Source organism: Dama dama, chromosome 31 (assembly GCF_033118175.1).
Source record: "Dama dama isolate Ldn47 chromosome 31, ASM3311817v1, whole genome shotgun sequence".
NCBI classification, from domain to species: Eukaryota; Metazoa; Chordata; class Mammalia; order Artiodactyla; family Cervidae; genus Dama; species Dama dama.
In genome coordinates, this window is record NC_083711.1 from 16,512,842 (window position 1) to 16,533,714 (window position 20,873).

A 20,873-nucleotide genomic window follows, 5' to 3' on the forward strand; every position below is an offset into this window, starting at 1 on the left:
TTGGCTATCTTGATCTGTGAATATGACCCTAAACCGTTATACATTTTCATTTATCCAAAATGTGAAATACAGTTAGCCTAATCATATCATTCTGCCAGATTATACTATGCCAAAAGAACTTTAACTTGTTCTCATTTGCTATCAGCAAAAATGAGAAAATGATTAAAACCTTGGGAAAAATGCTAAATACCACTTCCGTGTCAAGTGGGAACATGACATGCATATCGATTTGCTTAAGTTGATGCTGAAAAACATGTACCTTTGTTTTTTAACCAAAAAATATTTAATTGAAAATTATTTCTCCATCTTAAAAATTAGGATACATTTTTAGTAATTTCAGCCTTTTACACAGGTCATACTGAAGATTATTTAGAAAAGTACATATATTTTTTTTCCTCTCCGTGGTACTTCACAGTCCTATGTGTAGTTCATTTTCAGTAGATGTGAAATAAAATTAGCTGGTTTTTCCTGTGGTTAGGATAAGTGCTAAGATTTGAATTAGGATGGAGCAGTGAGCAAAGGAGAAGGGCAGGGTGCTAACGTGAATGGACCGCCCTGCGTACCACGCTTTCTGTGGGGTGACAGACTCGTGGTACGGTATCTCATTTTCCCAGCACTCCTGATGCGACGGCATGTTGTCACTGCTTGATAGATGAATAAACTGGAACACAGAGTGCTTAAGTTACTTGCCCTGGGTCACAGCTCATCTAAGAAAGACTAAGTCAAGCTGCGATTGAAATCATGGTGTGCCCGATTACACAGTTGGTGTTCTTTCCTCCTTTCTTTTTGTGGCTGAATACATGCTCCCTTGTCTATTGCACAGAAGATGGGGGCCGATGTCTTTCAATACGTATACCCTCTGCCAATTTCAGACCAGTCGACTAAAAAATCCCCTGGTATTTTGGGGAAAAAAAAATTCCAGTAATATGCCCTGCCTCCTTCCTTCCTCTTCAGAAAAACATCTGGATTGACAACTAAACTGCTTTTATTTTTTTTAAAAAGGAATTATTACACAGTTTTTGAAGTAGAAGGGAAGAAATAAGAATGAATAGTTCTCTCTTTAAGATTAGATTCATTATTTAATTACATAACAAGAAAGCTTTCTTGTTTTAGAGCCTTTAGATGGGAACATGTTTTTTTCCCCTTTGTTGTTCAATCATGGAGTTCTGTCTGATTCTGAAACCCCATGGACTGCAGCACTCCAGGCTTCCCTGTCCTCCACTATCTCCCCGAGTTTGCTCAAGCTCATGTCCATTGAGTTGGTGATGCCAACTAACCATCTCATCTTCTGCCCACACTTCTTCTTTTGCCTGCAATCTTCCAAACATGTGTAAAAGACACTTATCTTACTGTTTAGCTTCAAAATGAGCTAGCAGTTAATTCTTCTTATTTAAGTTCTTTTTGGAATATTAGATCTCAAGTATAATAGTCAAGTAATCAGGTAAGATTAGGGAAGAAGAATACTTAGATTGGTGATGGTTGACTAATCTTTTGAATAAAACACTTGATTTGGCTTGAGAATATAGTGAAAACACCTAATTTCATTTTTCGGGTTGAGCATGCTTTCTTCTTTAAATCAAAATCTTGTTTTCTTTTCATGTTGGGTTTTCTTTTTTTCAGTAAGCTCATAAATGCTCTGAATTCTCACTAGTCATTACTGATTTTTTGTAAAACTGCTGGTATAGGCATTATAATTTACTCGGCTCATGAGTTTCAGACATTTTTGCTTTATAGTACATACATTCTTCAATTTTATGGGTATTTATTTTTCCACATAATATAGCAGTATGTGTTGCAATTCAGGAATATCCCTCAGCAGTGTTAGTGGAATTCAAAATAGAAATCAATTTTCCTTTTGACAACTGGCGTAATGAATTGGTTGACTGTTGCCAAATTGTGAAGACAGAAAGCTCCTTTTGTGATTTCAAAAATGAATGTATTGACATTTATAAATTTTTCAGTAAGGTTTCAGATACTTCCTCACCAGATATCTAAAATCTAGTGTAGGATTTTCTTCATTCTGAGGTGCAGTTATTCTGCAATACACTGATTTTGAGATTTCTTTGCCCTTTTTCAGGAATCTTAAGGTGTGGTATTGATACCACCGTTTACTTTCAGGATTACAAACATTACTGTCCTAAGACATAAGGATCTGCTGCAGCATATCTGTGTTACATACCAACTGTTTTTGCTCTATGCATGCTTGTTTTGCAGGGAATTTTGAAGACATTATAATGACAAAAAAGGACCATTTTGAAGATTTTCCTTAAAAAGGGGTGAAAGACACCTGTACTGAGCTGCAAAATGTCTCATGGTCTCTTAGACAGCATTAACATCTTGTTTGTGCTTCTTTACTAAATTCTTTGTCCTGGAATAATCAGAAAATAAGGCTTTCTTTTGAAATGACTGGTTGTTCAGTCACTCTCCTTAAACCTTCTTTCCTTCTGTGTTATAGTTCCTACAACAGCAGCGAGCACCCCTGATGCCGTTGACAAGTATCTCGAGACGCCTGGAGATGAGAATGAACACGCCCATTTCCAGAAAGCCAAGGAGAGGCTGGAGGCCAAGCACCGTGAGAGGATGTCCCAGGTACGTGTGGTTCTCCATCCTTTAGCCCTGCCTCTGCTGGGAAATCTGGATTTGCCTCTGCCTCTGTCTCCCCAGGGGCCCTATGACTAATGAATGCCCAGGGGTCAGTGGTGGTTGTTGGTCAGTCGCTGAATCGTGTCCAGCTCTTTGTGACCCCAAGGATTGTAACCCACCAGCCTCCTTCTGTCCATGGGATTTCCCAGGCAAGGCTACGGGGTTGCCATTTCCTTCTCCAAGTGAACTTCCTAACCCAGGGATCGAACCCTTGTCTCATGCGTTGACAGGTAGTTTCTTTACCACTGAGCCACCAGGGAAGCCCCCTGGGGTAAGGGGCTTTAATTTTATCCAGATCTTAAAGACATAATATTTTCATTTTAAGTGTTTGCCATAAGGGCACCAATTTGGGGTTTTTTGCATTCTCCTTGAACTTGCCACCTAGGAAAGATCCTGTTATAGCACTATAGTAAAATTTTGTTGGCACAAATTAAGTTGTGTGTACACCTTTCTTGATGGTTTTGTCATTCTGTGTTTAGGGTGGTCCTATAACCATGATGTCGTAAATTTAAATCCCTTAAAATGTACTTTAGCAAAGTTGAATATTTTTGTATGAAATAAACTTTGAGTCGAACGTTTCTTACAGAGTTAATTCATAAGACTATAAGAGCTTAAAACCAAAGTAAATCATAATGATCTAATCCCATTAGTCATCTAGTCCTATAAATGATAGATAATGCAATAAAGGTTCAAGAGTTTGGCTTCTCAGAGAGGCATTTGGAATCCAAGCCTTTGCTCCTAGTACAATGCTTTCTTCACTACACTGGGCTGCAGACCCAGTTTTTTTAAAATCGTGCATGTGTGCTCAGTTCAGTTCAGTCATTCAGTCATGTCCAACTCTTTGCAGCCCCATGGACTGCAACATGCCAGGCTCCTGTCCATCCCAACTCCCAGAGCTTGCTGAAACTCATGTCCATTGAGTCAGTGATGCCATCCAACCATCTCACCCTCTGTTGTCCCCTTCTCCTCCTGCCTTCAGTCTTTCCCAGCATCAGAGTCTTTTCTAATGAGTCAGTTCTTCACATCAGGTGGCCGAAGTATTGGAGCTTCAGCTTTGGTATAAGTCCTTCCAATGAATATTCAGGACTGATTTCCTTTAGGATGGAATGATTGGATCTCCTTGCTATCCAAGTGACTCTCAAGAGTCTTCTCCAACACCACCGTTCAAAAGTATGAATTCTTCGGCGCTCATCTTTCTTTGTAGTACAACTCTCACATCCATATGTGACTACTGGAAAAACCATAGCTTTGCCTTTGTTGGCAAACTAATGTCTTTGCTTTTTAATATGCTGTCTAGGTTGGTCATAGATTTCTTCCAAGGAGCAAGCGTCTTTTAATTTCATGGCTGCAGTCACCATCTGCAGTGATTTTGTTGGTGGTTTAGTCACTAAGTCTTGTCTGACTCTTTGGACCCCATGGAATGTAACCTGCCAGGCTCCTCTGTCCTTGGGATTCTCCAGGGAAGAATACTGGAGTGGGTTGCCATTTCCTTCTCCAGGGATCTTCCCAATCCAGGAATTGAACCCCAGTCTTCTGCATTGCAGGCAGATTTTCACTGACTGAGCTATGAAGGAAACCCCAAAAATGTGATTTTGGAGCCCCAAAAGTAAAGCCTCTCACTGTTTCCATTATTTCCCCATCTATTTGCCTTGAAGTGATGAGGCCAGATGTCATAATCTTAGTTTTTTTAAATGTTGAGTTTTAAACCAACGTTTTCACTCTATTCTTTCATTTTCATCAAGAGGCTCTTTAGTTCCTCTTTGCTTTCTCTCATAAGAGTGGTGTCATCTGCGTATCTGAGATTATTGATAGTTCTCCCGGCACCCTTGATTCCAGCTTGTGCTTCTTCCAGCCTGGCATTTTGCATGGTGTACCCTACATAGAAGTTAAATAAGCAGGGTGATGACATATAGCCTTGAAGTACTCCTCTCCCAGTTTGGAACCAGTCTATTGTTCCATGTCCGATTCTAACTGTTCCTTCTTTACTTGCATACAGATTTCTCAGGAGGCAGGTAAGATGGCCTGGTATTCCCATCTCTTGAAGAATTTCCTACAGTTTGTTGTGATCCACACAGTCAAAGGCTTTGGCATAGTCAATAAAGCAGAAGTAGATGTTTTTCTGGAATTCTCTTGCTTTTTCGATTATCCAGTGGATGCTGGAGATTTGATCTCTGGTTCCTCTGCCTTTTCTAAATCCAGCTTGAACATCTGGAAGTTCACGGTTCTTCACATACTGTTGAAGCCTGGCTTGGAGAATTTTGAGCATTATTTTGCTAGCGTGTGAGATGAGTGCAAATGTGTAGAAGTTTGAGCATTCTTTGGCATTGCCTTTCTTTGGGATTGGAATGAAAACTGACCTTTTCCAGTCCTGTGGCCACTGCTGAGTTTTCCAAATTTGCTGGCATATTGAGTGCAGTTTAACAGCATCGTATTTTAGGATTTGAAATAGCTCAACTGGAATTCCATCACCTGCACTACCTTTGTTCTTGGTGATGCTTCCTGAGGCCACTTGACTTCTCATTCCAGGATATCTGGCATGTGTGCTCAGTCGCACCCAGCTCTTTTGCAGCCCAATGGACTATAGCCTGCCAGGCTCCTCTGTCCCTGGTATTTCCCAGGCAAGAATACTGGAGGATTGCCATGTCAAAAAAAAAAAAAAAAAACCACAAAGCTGCTTTTTAAAAATCACATTGTTTCTAAAACAAAATAAATTAAAAATTCATGTCCAGAACAGCTATTTCATATGTGGTGGTGGTCTAGTCGCTAAGTCATAGCCCACTGTTGCAACCCCATGGGCTATAGCCTGCCAGGCTGCTCTGTCCATGGGATTCTCCAGGCAAGAATACTGGAGTGGGTTGCCATTTCCTCCTCTAGAATTTGTATGTAGTTATACCAACTAAAGTTTAAGGTATGCCTGCTACCAGGTGCTGGATATTGCATTGAAAGTGAAAGTGTTAGTTGCAACCCATGGACTGCAGCCCTCCAGGCACCTCTGTCCTTGGGATTCTCCAGGAGATCTTCCCGACCCAGGGATCGAACCCACCAGGTCTTCCGCGTTGCAGGCAGAGTCTTTACTGTCTGAGCAATTAGAGATAGATAATACTGAGGATTTTAGCCCTTTCCAGATTCTTCAGTCATTAAACAAATATGTGTCCATCCAATCACCTTTCCAACTTGTAGTCTATATGAAGAAATAATAGGAAAAGTTATATTTAAGAAACATACATGAGTGAATGAAGAAAGATCTGAGGTTAAAGTCAACCACACTTTTTTGGTGTTAATATTCTGGGTAAATATCAGAAGATGTGACTGATTTTTGTCATGTTTAGCACATATACTTCAAAGTTCTCTTGATAAACACTGAACAAGATTCATGAACCTGGCATAAATTTTGTGAGATCATAATCTATCTTTAGTAGAGGACATTAATCATAGCTTTTTAATTTTCTGATGATTTGACATCTGAGGCCTTCCCAATCCCAGGGAGATTGTCCTTCCCAGGGCTGGCGAATTCCTAGGGTTACCAGATGACTGGCCTGCAAGGGCTCCTTTCATAAACACACCCACCAATCCAAAGCCCATAGCCCTCAGCTACCCTCTTTATAGTCTCTTACCCTTCAACCCACTATCACTGCCTTCTCACCCCAAGGCTAAGTGTCAGACAACTCAGGACGGCCTCTATACCCCAGCGCCCATTCAAAGCATTCGCACTAGCCAATTTTATACCCGTTAAGCCTGCTTACCCTGCCTTGCACATTTCTTCCCACAAAAACCATAGTAAAAGTTCCTACCACAGTTTTCCTTCACTCCCTTTGTCTCCCGACCTCCCTGGTGCTTTGCTGCGTCACCCTCAACCCCCCTGCCCCACCACCGCATGGCATGAAAAGTCACCTCCTCCTGGGAACTGTGACTTAAAGTTTTTCTCTATGGCAGTGGTCTGATCTGTTGGCTTCACCTACCTAAATAAAAATAAACCTGTATTTAACCATAGAATTTCTAATGTATCTGGAAAGACACACATCTTTTTTTTCTTTATGAGTCCCCAGTATTTGGAACTACTGAGGAATAATAACATTAAAGGAAAAACCCCATAATTACAATACTTGGGCTCTAGAGTATAATGTGCAGATCTAGTTGCTGGCCATGATGAAAAGCTAAAAGCAAATTGAACTAGAAAGGTAGCTAGGGATTTCCCTGGTGGTTTAATGGCTAACACTCTGAGGTTCCACTGCGGGGGGCACAGGTTTGATCCCCGGTCAAGAAACTAAGATCCTACATGCCGAGCAGCTCAGCAAAAAAATAAATAAATAAAAGTAAAAAAAAAAAGTAGAAAGCTAGCTAGAGCAGAATGGTGAGGTTTCAACTGAAGCCAGTTTTTCTGAAAAATAGGATTTTTCTTTAGGAAAGACAGAAACAATATAGAATCACAATTAAGAAGGATGACTATCACCACCACACTTAATGCCACAGAAAAGACATCTTTGAAACTTCAGTTTCAGCCTCATTGCTTGTTTGTGGAGCTTTCAGAACCTTCTTATTGCCCTCCGAATCCACTTATGGGACCGTGGGGCACCCCAAAAGAATGATAGCAAAATAAACACTGAATGCTCAGCTTGGCATTTCCAGTGCCTGCCCAGGCACCCCAACCCCCTCACCCCAGCTCCAGCCTTCCTTACTTCCTCTCCTACATCAACTGCCAACATCCTCGTATAGGCAGCCTTAAACCACTCTGCTCAACACATGTTGAGCTCATCATGGACTTCTCTTTGGTCTCAGCGTTGAGCTCTGGAAAGGAGCCAGCTCTTCTTCACGTGGACGCTTCTCAGCCACTCCTCACACTTGTCCTCAGAGTGGGACAGAGTCATTTCTCTTTGCATTTAATTAAATATTTTGCTCACCAGTTTTATTCCTCCAGCTGGATTATATTGTTCAGTCCCTATATGTGTGTATAAGGTACCTTCCTAACCTTACACTTCTATCTTGAACCCACCTAGTCACTACTTTTTTAAAGAAAAGACAGATTCTGAATTTTTTCCAGTGTTTATTGGTCACTTTGATTCTATGAATTAAACTGATGTCAAATACTCTTTTTCAGATACTATAGCTCTCTCCAGAAGAGTGACTTCATTTTAGTTTCGCACACCTGTTTAAGCCATGACTTAGTTCATATATGTTTTGATGGACTTTCGTTGTCTTCTAGTTATTGCCCATATCTGAGATTATTTAAAGAATGTTATCCTGGAGCAGAGAATGTTGTCTGTTACATTCCAGTGAGCATGGGAGTATGAGATGCTTGAGATCAACATTTATCATCATAATTTATGGTACTGAATTCTGGGCGCTGTTTGACTTTGCATTTGCCTGCCTCCTAAATCTCTCTGTATTAGTTTCATTTTCTCTGCATGAAGCAGCCAAGTCTTTGAAGATCCATAAATCCAAGTGATACTGATACTTTTGTGCATGCAGTAGAAAATTGCTTTATAAGACTACAGGGGGCCACTGTGAAGTCTAGATCCTGAGAATTTTTAATTTAAAAATATCATGTTTTAAAATGATTTTTATTATAGTCTTTGTTATTTGTTTTCTTACAAATACAGAGAATTTGAGGGGTTTAGGTATTTGAAGTGTTTTTGTTGTTGGGGCGCATGATAACTCTGAACTTACAGACTTTCGTTGTTCTCTGTTGTGAACAGAGAAGGGAATGGCAACCCACTCCAGTATTTTTGCCTGGAGAATCCCATGGACAGAGGAGCCTGGTGGGCTGCAGACCGCAGGGTCACAAAGAGTCGGAAACGACTGAGTGACTAACACACACACATGTTATGAGTAGTCTCTAGCAAATACAAGAATACAAACAATCATTTATTATGTATTATTTAATGGTTTTAATATATCCTTCAAATAAAGTTCTTCAAAATAGAAGTTGACCTTTCTCGACATTTATTATTTTTAAGATAAGCATCAGTATCTTAGGAACAGCCTTTTCTCCTGTCACCAAATATAAATAAACTTAGCTCCCTTGTTGGATTTGCCATTATATCACAGCTGATTGAGCTACAGGGGACAATATAACACGGTCTTTAGAGCCACAGAGATCTCAGTTTACATCTGTCCTTTTCCATTTTTTTCCTGCCTGACTTTGAGCAGGTAATTTAACCTGGCTCGTAAAAATGGGGATGTCCATGCCTAATCTCATGGGCTGATGTGAGGAATCAATTAAACAAAAGAGATTTTGTAAAGCTCTTAATCCTAGAGCTGGTATTTAGCAGGTCAAGAGTGATCTGACCCATTATCAGGGAACCTCAGTGGAAACCATTTGTTCAAAAGGAAATATTGCGCCCACTGTGCGTTTATCTTTTAGTAAGTAAGCCTAGTGTGATGGTGCAAAAATGATTTTTATTATAGTTTTTGTTATTTATTTTCTTACAAATACAGAGAATTTGAGGGGTTTGGCTATTTGAATGAAATAATACAAAGGTGTAGGTATTCAGTTGCTCTGAGAATCAAAAATCTATTTCATTTCTATAGGAATGCTTATTTTCAATTTATTAGCTAAAGAAGTCTCCTTAATTATTCCATGGGTTCCCCTGCTCAAAGCTGAAAGTTCTGAATATTGAAAGGGAGATGGTAAAAATTCAGATGTAATACAGGAAATCAGTTCTTCACATTCCAATAAAACATTTGACTTCTCTCTCAAACTAATTTTGAGATTCCTTACCTGAGGAATTCATGGCAGAATACGGCTACTATGAACATTCTCGAGGCAGGAAATTGAAGTATTTTTATTGCAAGGCTTATCTCATCTGTAAAGCAGAAGTAGCCTTCAGTCGCCCCGTTTCACAAGTGCCCTTCATTAACTTCTTGGAGTCACCAAAGTACCCGGGGGAGTGTGTTTCATCCCTTCCGTATTCTGTTCTTGTTCATAGTAGCCTGGCGTTTCTCAATTTTTGTCTGAACGTGCTAGATTATTTTTTATATGCTCTTCACTTGTAATAAGGGCTTTCCTGGTGGCTCAGATGGTGAAGAATCTGCCTGCAATGCAGGAGACCTGGGTTCTGTCCCTGTTTTGGGAAGATCCCCTGGAGAAGGGAACAGCTACCCACTCCAGTATTCTGGCCTGGAGAATTCCATGGATTGTATAGTTCATGGAACTGCCGAGAGTCGGGCACAACTGAGTGACTTTCACTTGCACTTGTAATAGAAAATTCATTCCATCCTTTTTTCCTCATAATTTTGTGAAAGCAACATGAAGCCTGTCCTATATTTTCCACAATGAATCAAAGCTAATAAACAATAAACTGCCTAATTTAAAACTGACATGATGATGTGATATTCTCATAGAATTTCTCTATCCATAGTTATTTATGCCAAGCTTTTTTTGTTGTTGTTGTTATCTTGAAGGATGTCAGAAAAAAGTCAATTCCTTAGGAATAAATACCTGTAAATAACAGGCTCTTATAGTACAGAAATCACTGTTCCTGCTGTGTGGATCCACAAAGTAGGCAAGTACACGGCTGTCAACAGACCATTATTTTGCTTACTGGATCTTTCTTTTCTTTACCTTACCTTGCTCAGGTATGAGCTACACTTTAAAAACTCTACTTGATAGGTGAGTGGTCCTATTGAAAAGGAAAAGGAAACTGTAGGTGGTAAGAATCAAGTATCATTTTCTTTCAACAGCATCCACAGCTGCAGACTTGTCCTCTGCATTCAAATCAGTGGGCAGACTTCTCTTGGAGAAATCCCAAGTGAACATTATGGATGAGAGGAGGAAGTCCTGTTTTCCTACAAAACAGATTAGCCTGGTTACTAAATTAGTGTTACTTACCAAGAATGCTTTCTGCTACATTATAATGTGTGCTGTCCTGGAAGGTGTGGAGGAATCTAGAGCATCCTCTGCTGTTTATGAGATGACTTGGCAAGCAGAAGGTTCTAATCATCCCTCAGTTCTTCGGTGGGAGGAATCTTAGGATTTCTGACAACAGAAGTCTTCTTTTCCTGCCTCCATTATGGACTTCTTTTTGGCACTGTGTTCACTGCTTGGGTACACATGCATAAAATGTTACTTATGATTTTGTTCCCCTTTGTACTGTTTGAAAAATATAGAGTTGAGATTTTATAACTTACCTTCACCAAAGACTAAAACCAGTGTGCTGAATATAGTGTTGGAAAACCTTATTCAGAAAATCTGCGCATTTTACGAATCGTTGGCATTTGGGCACATCAAATGACTTTTGGCTATTTCTCAGGAAAAGAAAAAACCAACTTTGTTTCAAAGAGACATGTGCTTAGTTGCTCAGTCATGTCTGACTCTTGGCGACCCCATGGACTCTCACGCCAGTGTCCTCTGTCCATGGGGATTCTCTGGGCAAGAATACTGGAGTGGGTAACCATGCCCTCCTCCAGAGGATCTTCCCAACACAGGAATCAAACCCAGGTCTCCCACATTGCAGGCCAATTCTTTACCGTTTGAGCCACCAGGAAAGCCTTCAAAGGGCCATATCCTTGCAAATAAATGTGAACATTTATGTTTACTATACTGCTGTGACAGATTATTTACATCTTAGTGGGAGGCTAGATATTATTGAACTGGGAATGAAATGTGATCATTTTTTGCCTATTTAAAATGTCAAGTGTATGGAACTTTCCTGGAAGTCCAGTGGTTAAGACTTCGCCTTCTGATGCAGAAGATACAGGTTTGATCCCTGGTGAGCGAGCTAAGATCCCGCGTGCATCCTGGCCAAAACATAAAATAGAAGCAATATTATAGCAAATTCAATAAAGACTTTAAAAATGTTTCACTTAAAAAAAAAAAGAAAATCTGTAAAGAAAAATTTTTAATAAAATGTCAAATGTAGAAAAAAACAGTGATGTAGCTCATGAAATCTGTATTTGAAAGAAAAATTGATGGTTTTCAATGATTTATTCCTTCCGTAGGTCATGAGAGAGTGGGAAGAGGCAGAACGTCAAGCAAAGAACTTGCCTAAAGCTGATAAGAAAGCAGTGATCCAGGTAGGCCCATCTTATGTCCACCATGGAGCAGCATGTGCCCACAATCTTTGTTGATGGAGTGCCTGCACCTTTTCCAGCGTCTGTTGGAACCTCATGTGCATGATTGCTCATTATTTCCCTCAAATTCAGCTATTGCTAATCAATATATAGTAATTCAGTTGCTTAAACCCTGCCTAATATTTGCTCCCAAACAGCTTGTTATAATTCATTTCTGTAAAAGTCATATTGTTACCTAAAGCCTAATTTTTATTAATAATATAGCTTTTAGGTTGCCATAGTCTTCTGCTACTTCTTCCCCATGGCCAATTTACATGATAAATTGAATTTCTGACAGGAACCCCTCTTAGAATTACCTTCAGTAAACCAGGAGATTATCATGGTCATTTTCTTAAAGTTTTGAGTAAGAGAGGAGTTTTCTAAATAGGCAAGTAATTTAGAGTTTCAAGAATACATATATTTATCCTGCATTATGGTTAGTCAATTCGATTTTCAGGGACTGTATAAAATAATCATTCACATTGAGAAATTAGATCTGGGAATGGAAAGCAGGGAAGTGAGGAGAACCCATAAAACATGCTGAATTAGTCAAAATGTTGAAATGACAGAACTCTTTCAATAGAATGAAGCGTGATATCGCTTTTAAAAGATTTGAACTTGGTGTAGTAGCAGAATCATCGGAAGGGCTTGTTAAAACTCAGTGTTTTGTTGATGTTGCCGCCATTTAGCCACTAAGTTGTGTCTGACTCTTTTGGGACCCCATGGACTGTAGCCCGCCAGGCTCTTCTGTCCATGAGGTTTCCCAGACAAGAATCCTAGAGTGGGTTACCATTTCCTTCTCCAGAGGATCTGCCCAACTCAGCGTCTGAACCCACATCTCCTGCGTTGGCAGGCAGATTCTTTTACCACTGAGCCTGTTGAGTGCATTAGCTGCTCAGTCATGTCCAACTCTTTGAGCTGCCAAGGACTGTAGCCCACCAGGCTCTTCTGTCCATGGAGTTCTCCCAGGCAAGAATAATGGAGTGGGTAGCCACTCCTTTCTACAGGGCTTCTTCCCAATCCAGGGATCGAACCCAAGTCTCCTGCTTTATAGGCAGATTCTTTACCATCTGAACCATCAGGGAAGGTTGGTTTACCAGGAAGGATGGTTCCTTTACCAGGAACCATGAGGGAACCATGAGGGAAGCTCACCGCTGAGCCTACTCCTTAGCTATAATTAGATGTAACATTCACAATGCTAATTAACTTGGTGATATTAATTAAATAATTTAAATAAATAATTTAAATTTAAAATAATTTAACATAATGTGAATAAAATGCTGCGTGTAATTCAAGGATAGAAAAAGAAAGACTTGAACCTGCTGCTCCGTCCCGTTTGTCTGGTCCCCGATGCTCACACGCCTGTGTTTGTGATGGCAGCATTTCCAGGAGAAGGTGGAGTCTCTGGAGCAGGAAGCGGCCAACGAGAGGCAGCAGCTGGTGGAGACGCACATGGCCAGGGTGGAGGCCATGCTCAACGACCGCCGCCGCCTGGCCCTGGAGAATTACATCACCGCCCTGCAGGCTGTGCCCCCGCGGGTAGGCATCCCTTCACCTCTCCGGGGACAGCAGACAGTAGGCGTGGGGACATGGGGACAGAAGGCTGTTAGAAAGGCATCAGGAGAAATGCCAGAAGCACCCTTATTCACAGGCTCAACCTCAGCCTGTTTTATCTTGAAGGTTAAAGGGTCCCAGGGCCATCTCTACACAATAGACACACCTTTCCATGGAGGAGTCACACAGACTTCCCAGAGAGTCACAGTGCAAGACCTGATTTGAGTTGTTGAGTTGTGTCCGATCCTTCTCAACCCCATGGATTGTAATTCGCCAGGCCCCTCTGCCCGTGGGATTCTTCAGGCAAGAATACTAGAGTGGGTGGCCATGCTCTCCTCCAAGAGATCTTCCCAACCCAAGGATCAAACCTGCATCTCTTACATCTCCTGCATTGGCAGGAGGGTCCTTCACCACCTGGGAAGCCTTGTATGATGATCATTTATGGAACCGCTAAAGTCAGGGAACAACAGTAGCTGTGGTGAAGGAATTTAGATGTAACCTGGCCATGTGATGTAACTGAGGTCAACAAAATCCGAGATTTGACTGGGTCATAAGGAGTTTTCGTGAAATAAGAGGAACTCATTTTTCCTGCTGGTAGCAGCCACATTCTCTAGGGGTAAGAGCCTTATTTGGTCATGACGTCCACAGCAAAGGAACTTATTTGTGTTCGGGGATAAATGCCCAGACAGGCTTACCAAGCCGTGCATGCCTAGATCTCCTGAAGGAGTCTCCAAGAAGAGTTTACATTGGATGTAAGGAACATTCTGAGCTTGAGTCTGTGTACATTATGTCTGTTTGTTCTGTCCATTACCAAGTGAGGGATTTTGAAATTTCCAGCTGTACTTGTGGGCTGATCTCTTTGTCATGTGATGCCTTCAGGTTTTGCTTTATGTATTTTGAGGCTCTGGACTTTTTATTTGTTTATTTCACTGCACCAGGTCTTAGTTGTGGCACGAGGCATCTTGGATCTTCATTGAGGCTTGTAAGATCTTTATTCACAGCATACAAACTCTTAGTGGCAGCATATGGGATCTACCTCCCTAACCAGGGATCAAACCCGGACCCCCTACATTGGGAGTGTGGAGTCTTAGCCCCTGCACCACCGTGGAAGTCCCCAGAGACTCTGCTTTTAGGCACATAAATATTCAGTGTTGTTACATCCTCTCTACCACCCTCCACCACAATCATTGTGAAATGACCTCCTTTATCCATAGTCACCTGTTTTGCTCTGAAATTACTGTCTGATATTAAGCTACTCTAGCTTTCTTTTGATTAATGTAGCATAGTGTATCATTCTTCCATCCTTGTGCTTTGGTTTAGCCTATTTGTTTATATTTAAAGGGCATTTCTTGTGGGCAGCACGTACTTGGGACTTCCCCTTTAACTAAGAAGATCATTTAAATGAAGTTACTATTATGACTATGCCTACATCTGTCATCATGCTGTTTGTTTTTAGTCCCATCTTCTTATTCCTTTTTCTTTTTTGGCTACTTTTGAATTAATTTAATATATTTAATGATTCTGTTTTGTATCCTTTGGTGGCTTTTATTTTAACTCTTTATTATTTTAGTCTTTGCTCAGAGACATATAAAAATATCTTTAGTTTACCTTTGTCTTAAAAGATATTTTTACTAGAACAGAATTCTGGGTTTAAGTTTTTCTTCAGCTGCCTTAATAATGATGCTCCTTCATCTTAGTTGCATTCTTTGAAACAAAAATGCTGATGTCATCCTTTTCTTTACCTCTCTTTAAATAATACATCTTTTTTTTAATCTGGCTGCTTTTAGCGTATTTTCCTTTATCACACGCTTAGAGCAATTTGATTATGATGTAACCTGGTATATTTCAATTTGCCCTTAATCCCATTTGGCTGTTTTTCATATCATACATTATAGTTTTCACATGTAGAATGTGAATCTGGATTTTTGCTTGTTTGTTTCATGTCTTCCATATCTTTGTTTAATTTTTGAACCTTTGGAATTTTTTTATCGGTTGTCAGATATTGTGACATTCACCTTGAGAGTGCTGGGTATTTTTGGATACTTGTAACTATTCCTAGTCCTCTGCCGTCCCCTTCTTCTCCTGCCTTCAATCTTTCCCAGCATCAGGGTCTTTTCAAAAGAGTTGGCTTGTCGTATCAGGTGGCCAGAGTATTAGAGCTTCAGCTTTTCAGCATCAGTCCTTCCAATGAATATTCAGGGTTGATTTCCTTTAGGATGGACTGGTTTGATGAGAGATTGTTAGATGGCATCCCCAACTCAGTGGACATGAGTTTGAGCAAACTCCAGGAGACAGTGCATGCTGCAGTCCATGGGATTGCAAAGAGCTGGACTCAGCAACTGAGCAGCAGCAACAACATCTGAGCTTTGCTCTGTAATGCAGTTAAACTACTTGCAAACAGAGCGGTTATCTGGATGATGGAAACAGATACTGTTTCTGACCCTGTGTGAACACCAGACACTTACCTCAAATCCTTTTGGGTGAATTTTTTTCCCCATGGCCTCAGTTTCTTTCATGTGTGTGAAACTAATACTCCTCATTAGTCAGCTGCATCCTCCCCAGATTCTCTCTCCGAACAACTCCTTCCTCTCCAGTATTCTGTCCTTTGATTGTCGTGCACCTCCATGTCTCCAGACTCCAAATCCAAATCTTCAGCTCTCTGGAATCTACCAGACTCTAACTGGGTTCCCAAACTGGGACCCATAGCCTGGAAACTCAAGGCGGTAAACATAGGCAATCGTAGAGCTCACAGCGTTAGTTTCACATTTCTCGGTGGTCTCTGTCCTTCACTGATATCTGACATCTTACAGAAATATAGTTTAAGATATTTTGTCCATTTTTTGGTTGCTAGCAGCAGCAGAGTCAACCTGTTTCCCTTTACAAAATCTTGGCTGAAAGTAGAAGTCTGTGTCTAGATTACGTAACCAAACCAAAATGTCACCCACTTGCATTTATTCTCCTCATCATTTTGATTTTTCTTTCTATACTAAGATTTAGTGCAGAAAACTCTGAGGAACCATAAAAGAGCTCCTGACACTCTTCCAGATCATGAAATAGTATTGACCTTGTTCTACCAATGACATCACTGAGATTGAGTGGCTGGTCCGGGGTGATACCACTAGTAATGGACAGGCTGGAGCTGTGAATCACAGTTGACCCCTGCTGTGGCTTCTTACCAGACCAGGCTTCCTCTCAGAACAATAAGCTTTTGATGAAGAATATTCACATTAGCATTTTCATTTTCTATTCAGAAAAAAAAAAATTTTATGTCCAAGCACTGCTTAGTGAAATTCTGTTTAGTATGTTTGGAGAATGAGTTCCTTAATTACTCTCCCTTTTTTTTTTAATAGGACTTGATTTTGAGATCGGGGCCATCAACATCATTTGCCAGAGATAGGCAGGGTGGGGGGCGTTGAGACCAGAACCTTCATAGCGGACATTTAGTGAAGATTGCTGCCAAAGGTCCAATTTCTGAAGTAAGATCTTTCCTAAATGGTCATTGACAGAGCTGAAAATAAAATGAGGACTGAATGGAGTCTTTAACAAACACACATTTCAGATCTTTCAGTTCAGCCCCATCAGCCATCACAGGAAAGACAGTAACAAGAAGAATGTTTGCCAAAGCTTCTTGTGTTATCAAAGGGGATAAATTCAGATTGGTCATAATTGTGCTTGCCCTGAGTCTGTTGATCACATCATGTAGAATTAGACATGTTTATTTGAAATGAAAATTAAAAATTGGATTAAGAAGAATTGTTTTACAGTCAGAAATCAGATTGTCATTGATTGAACCAAGTATTCACATTGAAGTTTTACCTAGAAATACAAAAAATTCACCCATGTAATAATACTGTGACTGTACAGAACAAAGATCAAGAATAGTTATTGCCGTTCAGTTGCTAAATTGAGTCCAACTCTTTGCAATCCCATTACTGACCATTTTTGTTAAGTTATTGACATTATCTGACTGTTTTATTTGAATTTTAACATATAGCTTGACACACGCATAGCTCTGCAGTTTAGAAAATGGGAGATAATTCTAAATCCCCTCTTAGGAAGTTTATATATTACAGTTAAAAGACATAAATCAAGAGCTTGCCAATAACTGTCTGAGGAAAGTCATGTCTAGTATTGGAGTCGTAACTAAAATGTTTCTGAAATCTCCCTCATACTTAACTCAGTGGCTGGAAAGTATAAAATATTTAGTAATTGTTAGTTGAATATAAGAAAATGTATCCAGATTTTTACTATAGATTCCATAGCTGATATCACCTTCTGAATAATTATCCCCTTAACCCTGTCCATGAAGTAATGGTCTAATAGATGGGGAAACAGTGGAAATAGTGGCTGACTTTATTTTGGGGGGCTCTAAAATCACTGCAGATGGTGATTGCAGCCATGAAATTAAAAGACGCTTACTCCTTGGAAGGAAAGTTATGACCAACCTAGACAGCATATTAAAAAACAGAGACATTACTTTGCCAACAAAGGTCTGTCTAGTCAAGGCTATGGTTTTTCCACTAGTCATGTATAGATGTGAGAGTTGGACTATAAGGAAAGCTGAGCACCTAAGAATTGATGCTTTTGAACTGTGGTGTTGGAGAAGACTCTTGAGAGTCCCTTGGACTGCAAGGAGATCCAACCAGTCCATCCTAAAGCAGATCAGTCCTGGGTATTCATTGGAAGGACTGATGTTGAAGCTGAAACTCCAGTACTTTGGCCACCTGATGCAAAGAGCTGACTCATTGGAAAAGACCCTGATGCTGGGAAAGATTGAGGGCAGGAGGAAAGGGGATGACAGAGGATGAGATGGTTGGATGGCATCACCGACTCAATGGACATGGGTTTGGGTAGACTCCGGGAGTTGGTGATGGACAGGGAGGCCTGGCGTGCTGCGGTTCATGGGGTCGCAAAGAGTCGGACACAACTGAGCGACTGAACTGAACTCACCCTGACCATATTGTACCAAATAGTCTCAGACTTTGCAAGTGGGGAATGTGAAATAGCATGCATTGTTTATACACAGTCTCTTTGAAGCTTAAATTTAATCCATATTTCTATTTTTTTTTTAAACCCAGACTTGGGAGTATGATGTGATGATGTATGTGTGCAACTAGAATTCTTTACTCTACCATGAATTTCATTTGTGAGTCCCAGAGTCTGTGTGTTGCTTTATGTTCCAGATTTCCTTTTTTGATTAATTACATGCCTACTGACTGATGTACTGAGTGCCCAGCCTCCAAGTGCATTGTTTGAATCAGAGGAAGGCACAGCAACGCACTCCAGTATTTTTGCCTGGAGAATCCCGTGGCCAGAGGAGTGCAGCAAGCTACAGTCCGTAGGGTCACAAAGAGTCGGACATTACTGAAGCGGCTTAGCACATATATATACTTAAACATTACAGTTGCTAAAACAGTCTACTCTTGTTCTTCCATCCTCCTCCCCCTTCCACTCCCATTGTCTGGAATAAAATAATTAGACCACAGTTGTGTCCTTTTGTGTGGTCTCTCAGTCATGTCCGACTCTTTGCAACCCCATGGACTGTAGCCCACCAGGCTCCTCTGTCCGTGGCATTCTCCAGGCAAGAATACTGGAGTGGGTTGCCATGTCCTCCTCCAGGGAATCTTCCCGACCCAGGGTTCGAACCCCCATCTCTTACCTCTCCTGCAGTGGTAGGTTCTTTACCACTAGTGCCACCTGGGAAGCCCAAAAGGCTGCATAGTAATTTCTGTTTAAAATAAACTTTCTGTTGTAGGCTCAGATCTGGAAAAATTTAGGAGCTCCTAGTTATTATGGACTGAAATGTTGTTTTGAAGATGAGAGACAAAAAAACCCAAAGCTTTCTTTGTAATTCTAAAATTTTGGGTGTCTTTATAGATAGTCAGTCTAAATCTTCTGCTAGAAAACATCTCTTCATATATATCTGTCTGTCTATCTGTGTGTCTGTGTGCCAGAAGTGTTTTTATGGTTTTTTTCCTGTGTCTCATGAAATATCTTATCCATACTCAATTTGAATACTAAATACTACATTGCAGCCATTTTATCCATACTAAACTTAATTTCATGCTTGTATCTGATGCTTCATATTCAGACTCTTGACATTTAATTGAGAGAAAAAGAAATTGGCAGTTTCTTTAACACCTGTTCCCTTTTCTTCCTCATTTCTTTTCTTTTTTTTTTTTTTTGACTGAAGTATGGCTGACTTACATTATATTAATTTCAGGTATAAAACATAATAACATGTTTTTTATTTTTTATAGATTATATATCATACAAAGTTATTATAATATTACTGACTATATTCCCCATGTTGTACACTACATCTCTGAGACTGTTCCTTTTATAACTGGAAGTTTGTACCTAGTAATCTCCTTCACCAACTTCGCCCTTTCTTTCTCTCCTCCTGATGGGGACCATTGGTTTGTTCTCTGTATCTGTGAGTCTGTTTCTGTTTTGCTGTATTTGTTCATTTCTTTTGTTTTGTTGGATTCCCCATATAAGTGGAAACCACAGTATTTGTCTTTGATTTATTTCACTAAGTGTAAAATGCCCCTTCCCCAGCCCAGGTCCATCCTTGTTCTCACAAATATCACCCCAGCTGATACTCCTGGGTGTGTGTGTGTATACCACATGTTCTTTCTCTAGTATCTGGCACTTAGGTTTCTTCTGTATCTTGGCTATTATAAATAAGGCTTCTACCATCCTTCCAAATTAGTGTCCTCATTTCCTTTGTATAGGGCTTCCCTTGTGACTCAGTTGGTAAAGAATTTGCCTGTAAATCAGGAGACGCAGATTCAGTCCCTGAGTCAGGAAGATCCCCTGGAGGAGGGCATGGTAATCCACTCCAGTGTTCTTGCCTAGAGAATTCCATGGACAGAGGAGTCCATGGGATCACAAGGACCCGGACACAACTGAGCGACTAACACTTTCACTGTTACTTCATTTGTATAAATATCGACAGGTCAATCAATCACTGGATCATATGGAAACTCTATTTTCAGTTTTTTGAGGAATCTGCACACTGTTTTCCATAATGGCTGTACCAGTTCACACTCCCACTAACAGTATACTAGATTAGTTCAGACAAATGTCAGATTTTGTTGAGATTCCTGAAATGTCTTCATACAATTCCTTACTGAATTCTTTGTGAGATTTACCATTAAGGAGCATGGTTTTTTCCCTCCATTGAGATTATGTAAACTTTAACATTAGGGTAATATGTGTTCAGTAAAGCAGTATCAGTTGTTGGAGAAAATAAAGGCCAGCAATTTTTTAAAAAAAGGACAGCAATTAGTTGGTGTGTCGTGGCAGGCAAACTAGTGTCAGCATGAGGAAGTATCAACTAAGTCAGTCAATATAATGGATAAAGTGAAAAATCATTTGCTGAGATCTTAATGCATGAAGGCATTGAGGGAGATGAGCGCTCAGAAGTTTGACATTCCACCTTCAAGTTTTGCGTATAATCAGAATTTTGTAAAGCTGATCAGAATGTACTTAAAAGACTGCCAGCTTGAAGATCGTCTTTGGGAAATGTAACTGCCCTGCGCTTTATGTATTTTTCATTCATTCATCATTCATTTCTTTTTAGTTGAGATTTGTAAAAATTGGTAAGCACAAGGGAACTTGTT

At 40.2% G+C, this 20,873-nt stretch overlaps 1 protein-coding gene across 6 annotated transcripts in view; it reads left to right on the top strand.

Moving 5' to 3' along the window:
• The window catches only part of APP (amyloid beta precursor protein), a 287,707-nt gene that overhangs the window by 189,298 nt on the left and 77,536 nt on the right, over positions 1-20,873 (top strand). For all 6 annotated transcript variants that reach the window (XM_061134302.1, XM_061134303.1, XM_061134304.1 and 3 more), the window contains 3 exons: positions 2,456-2,589; positions 11,581-11,655; positions 13,072-13,230. In XM_061134302.1, coding sequence (XP_060990285.1) covers positions 2,456-2,589; positions 11,581-11,655; positions 13,072-13,230 — 368 coding nt within the window. The remainder of the gene's footprint in view (positions 1-2,455; positions 2,590-11,580; positions 11,656-13,071; positions 13,231-20,873) is intronic.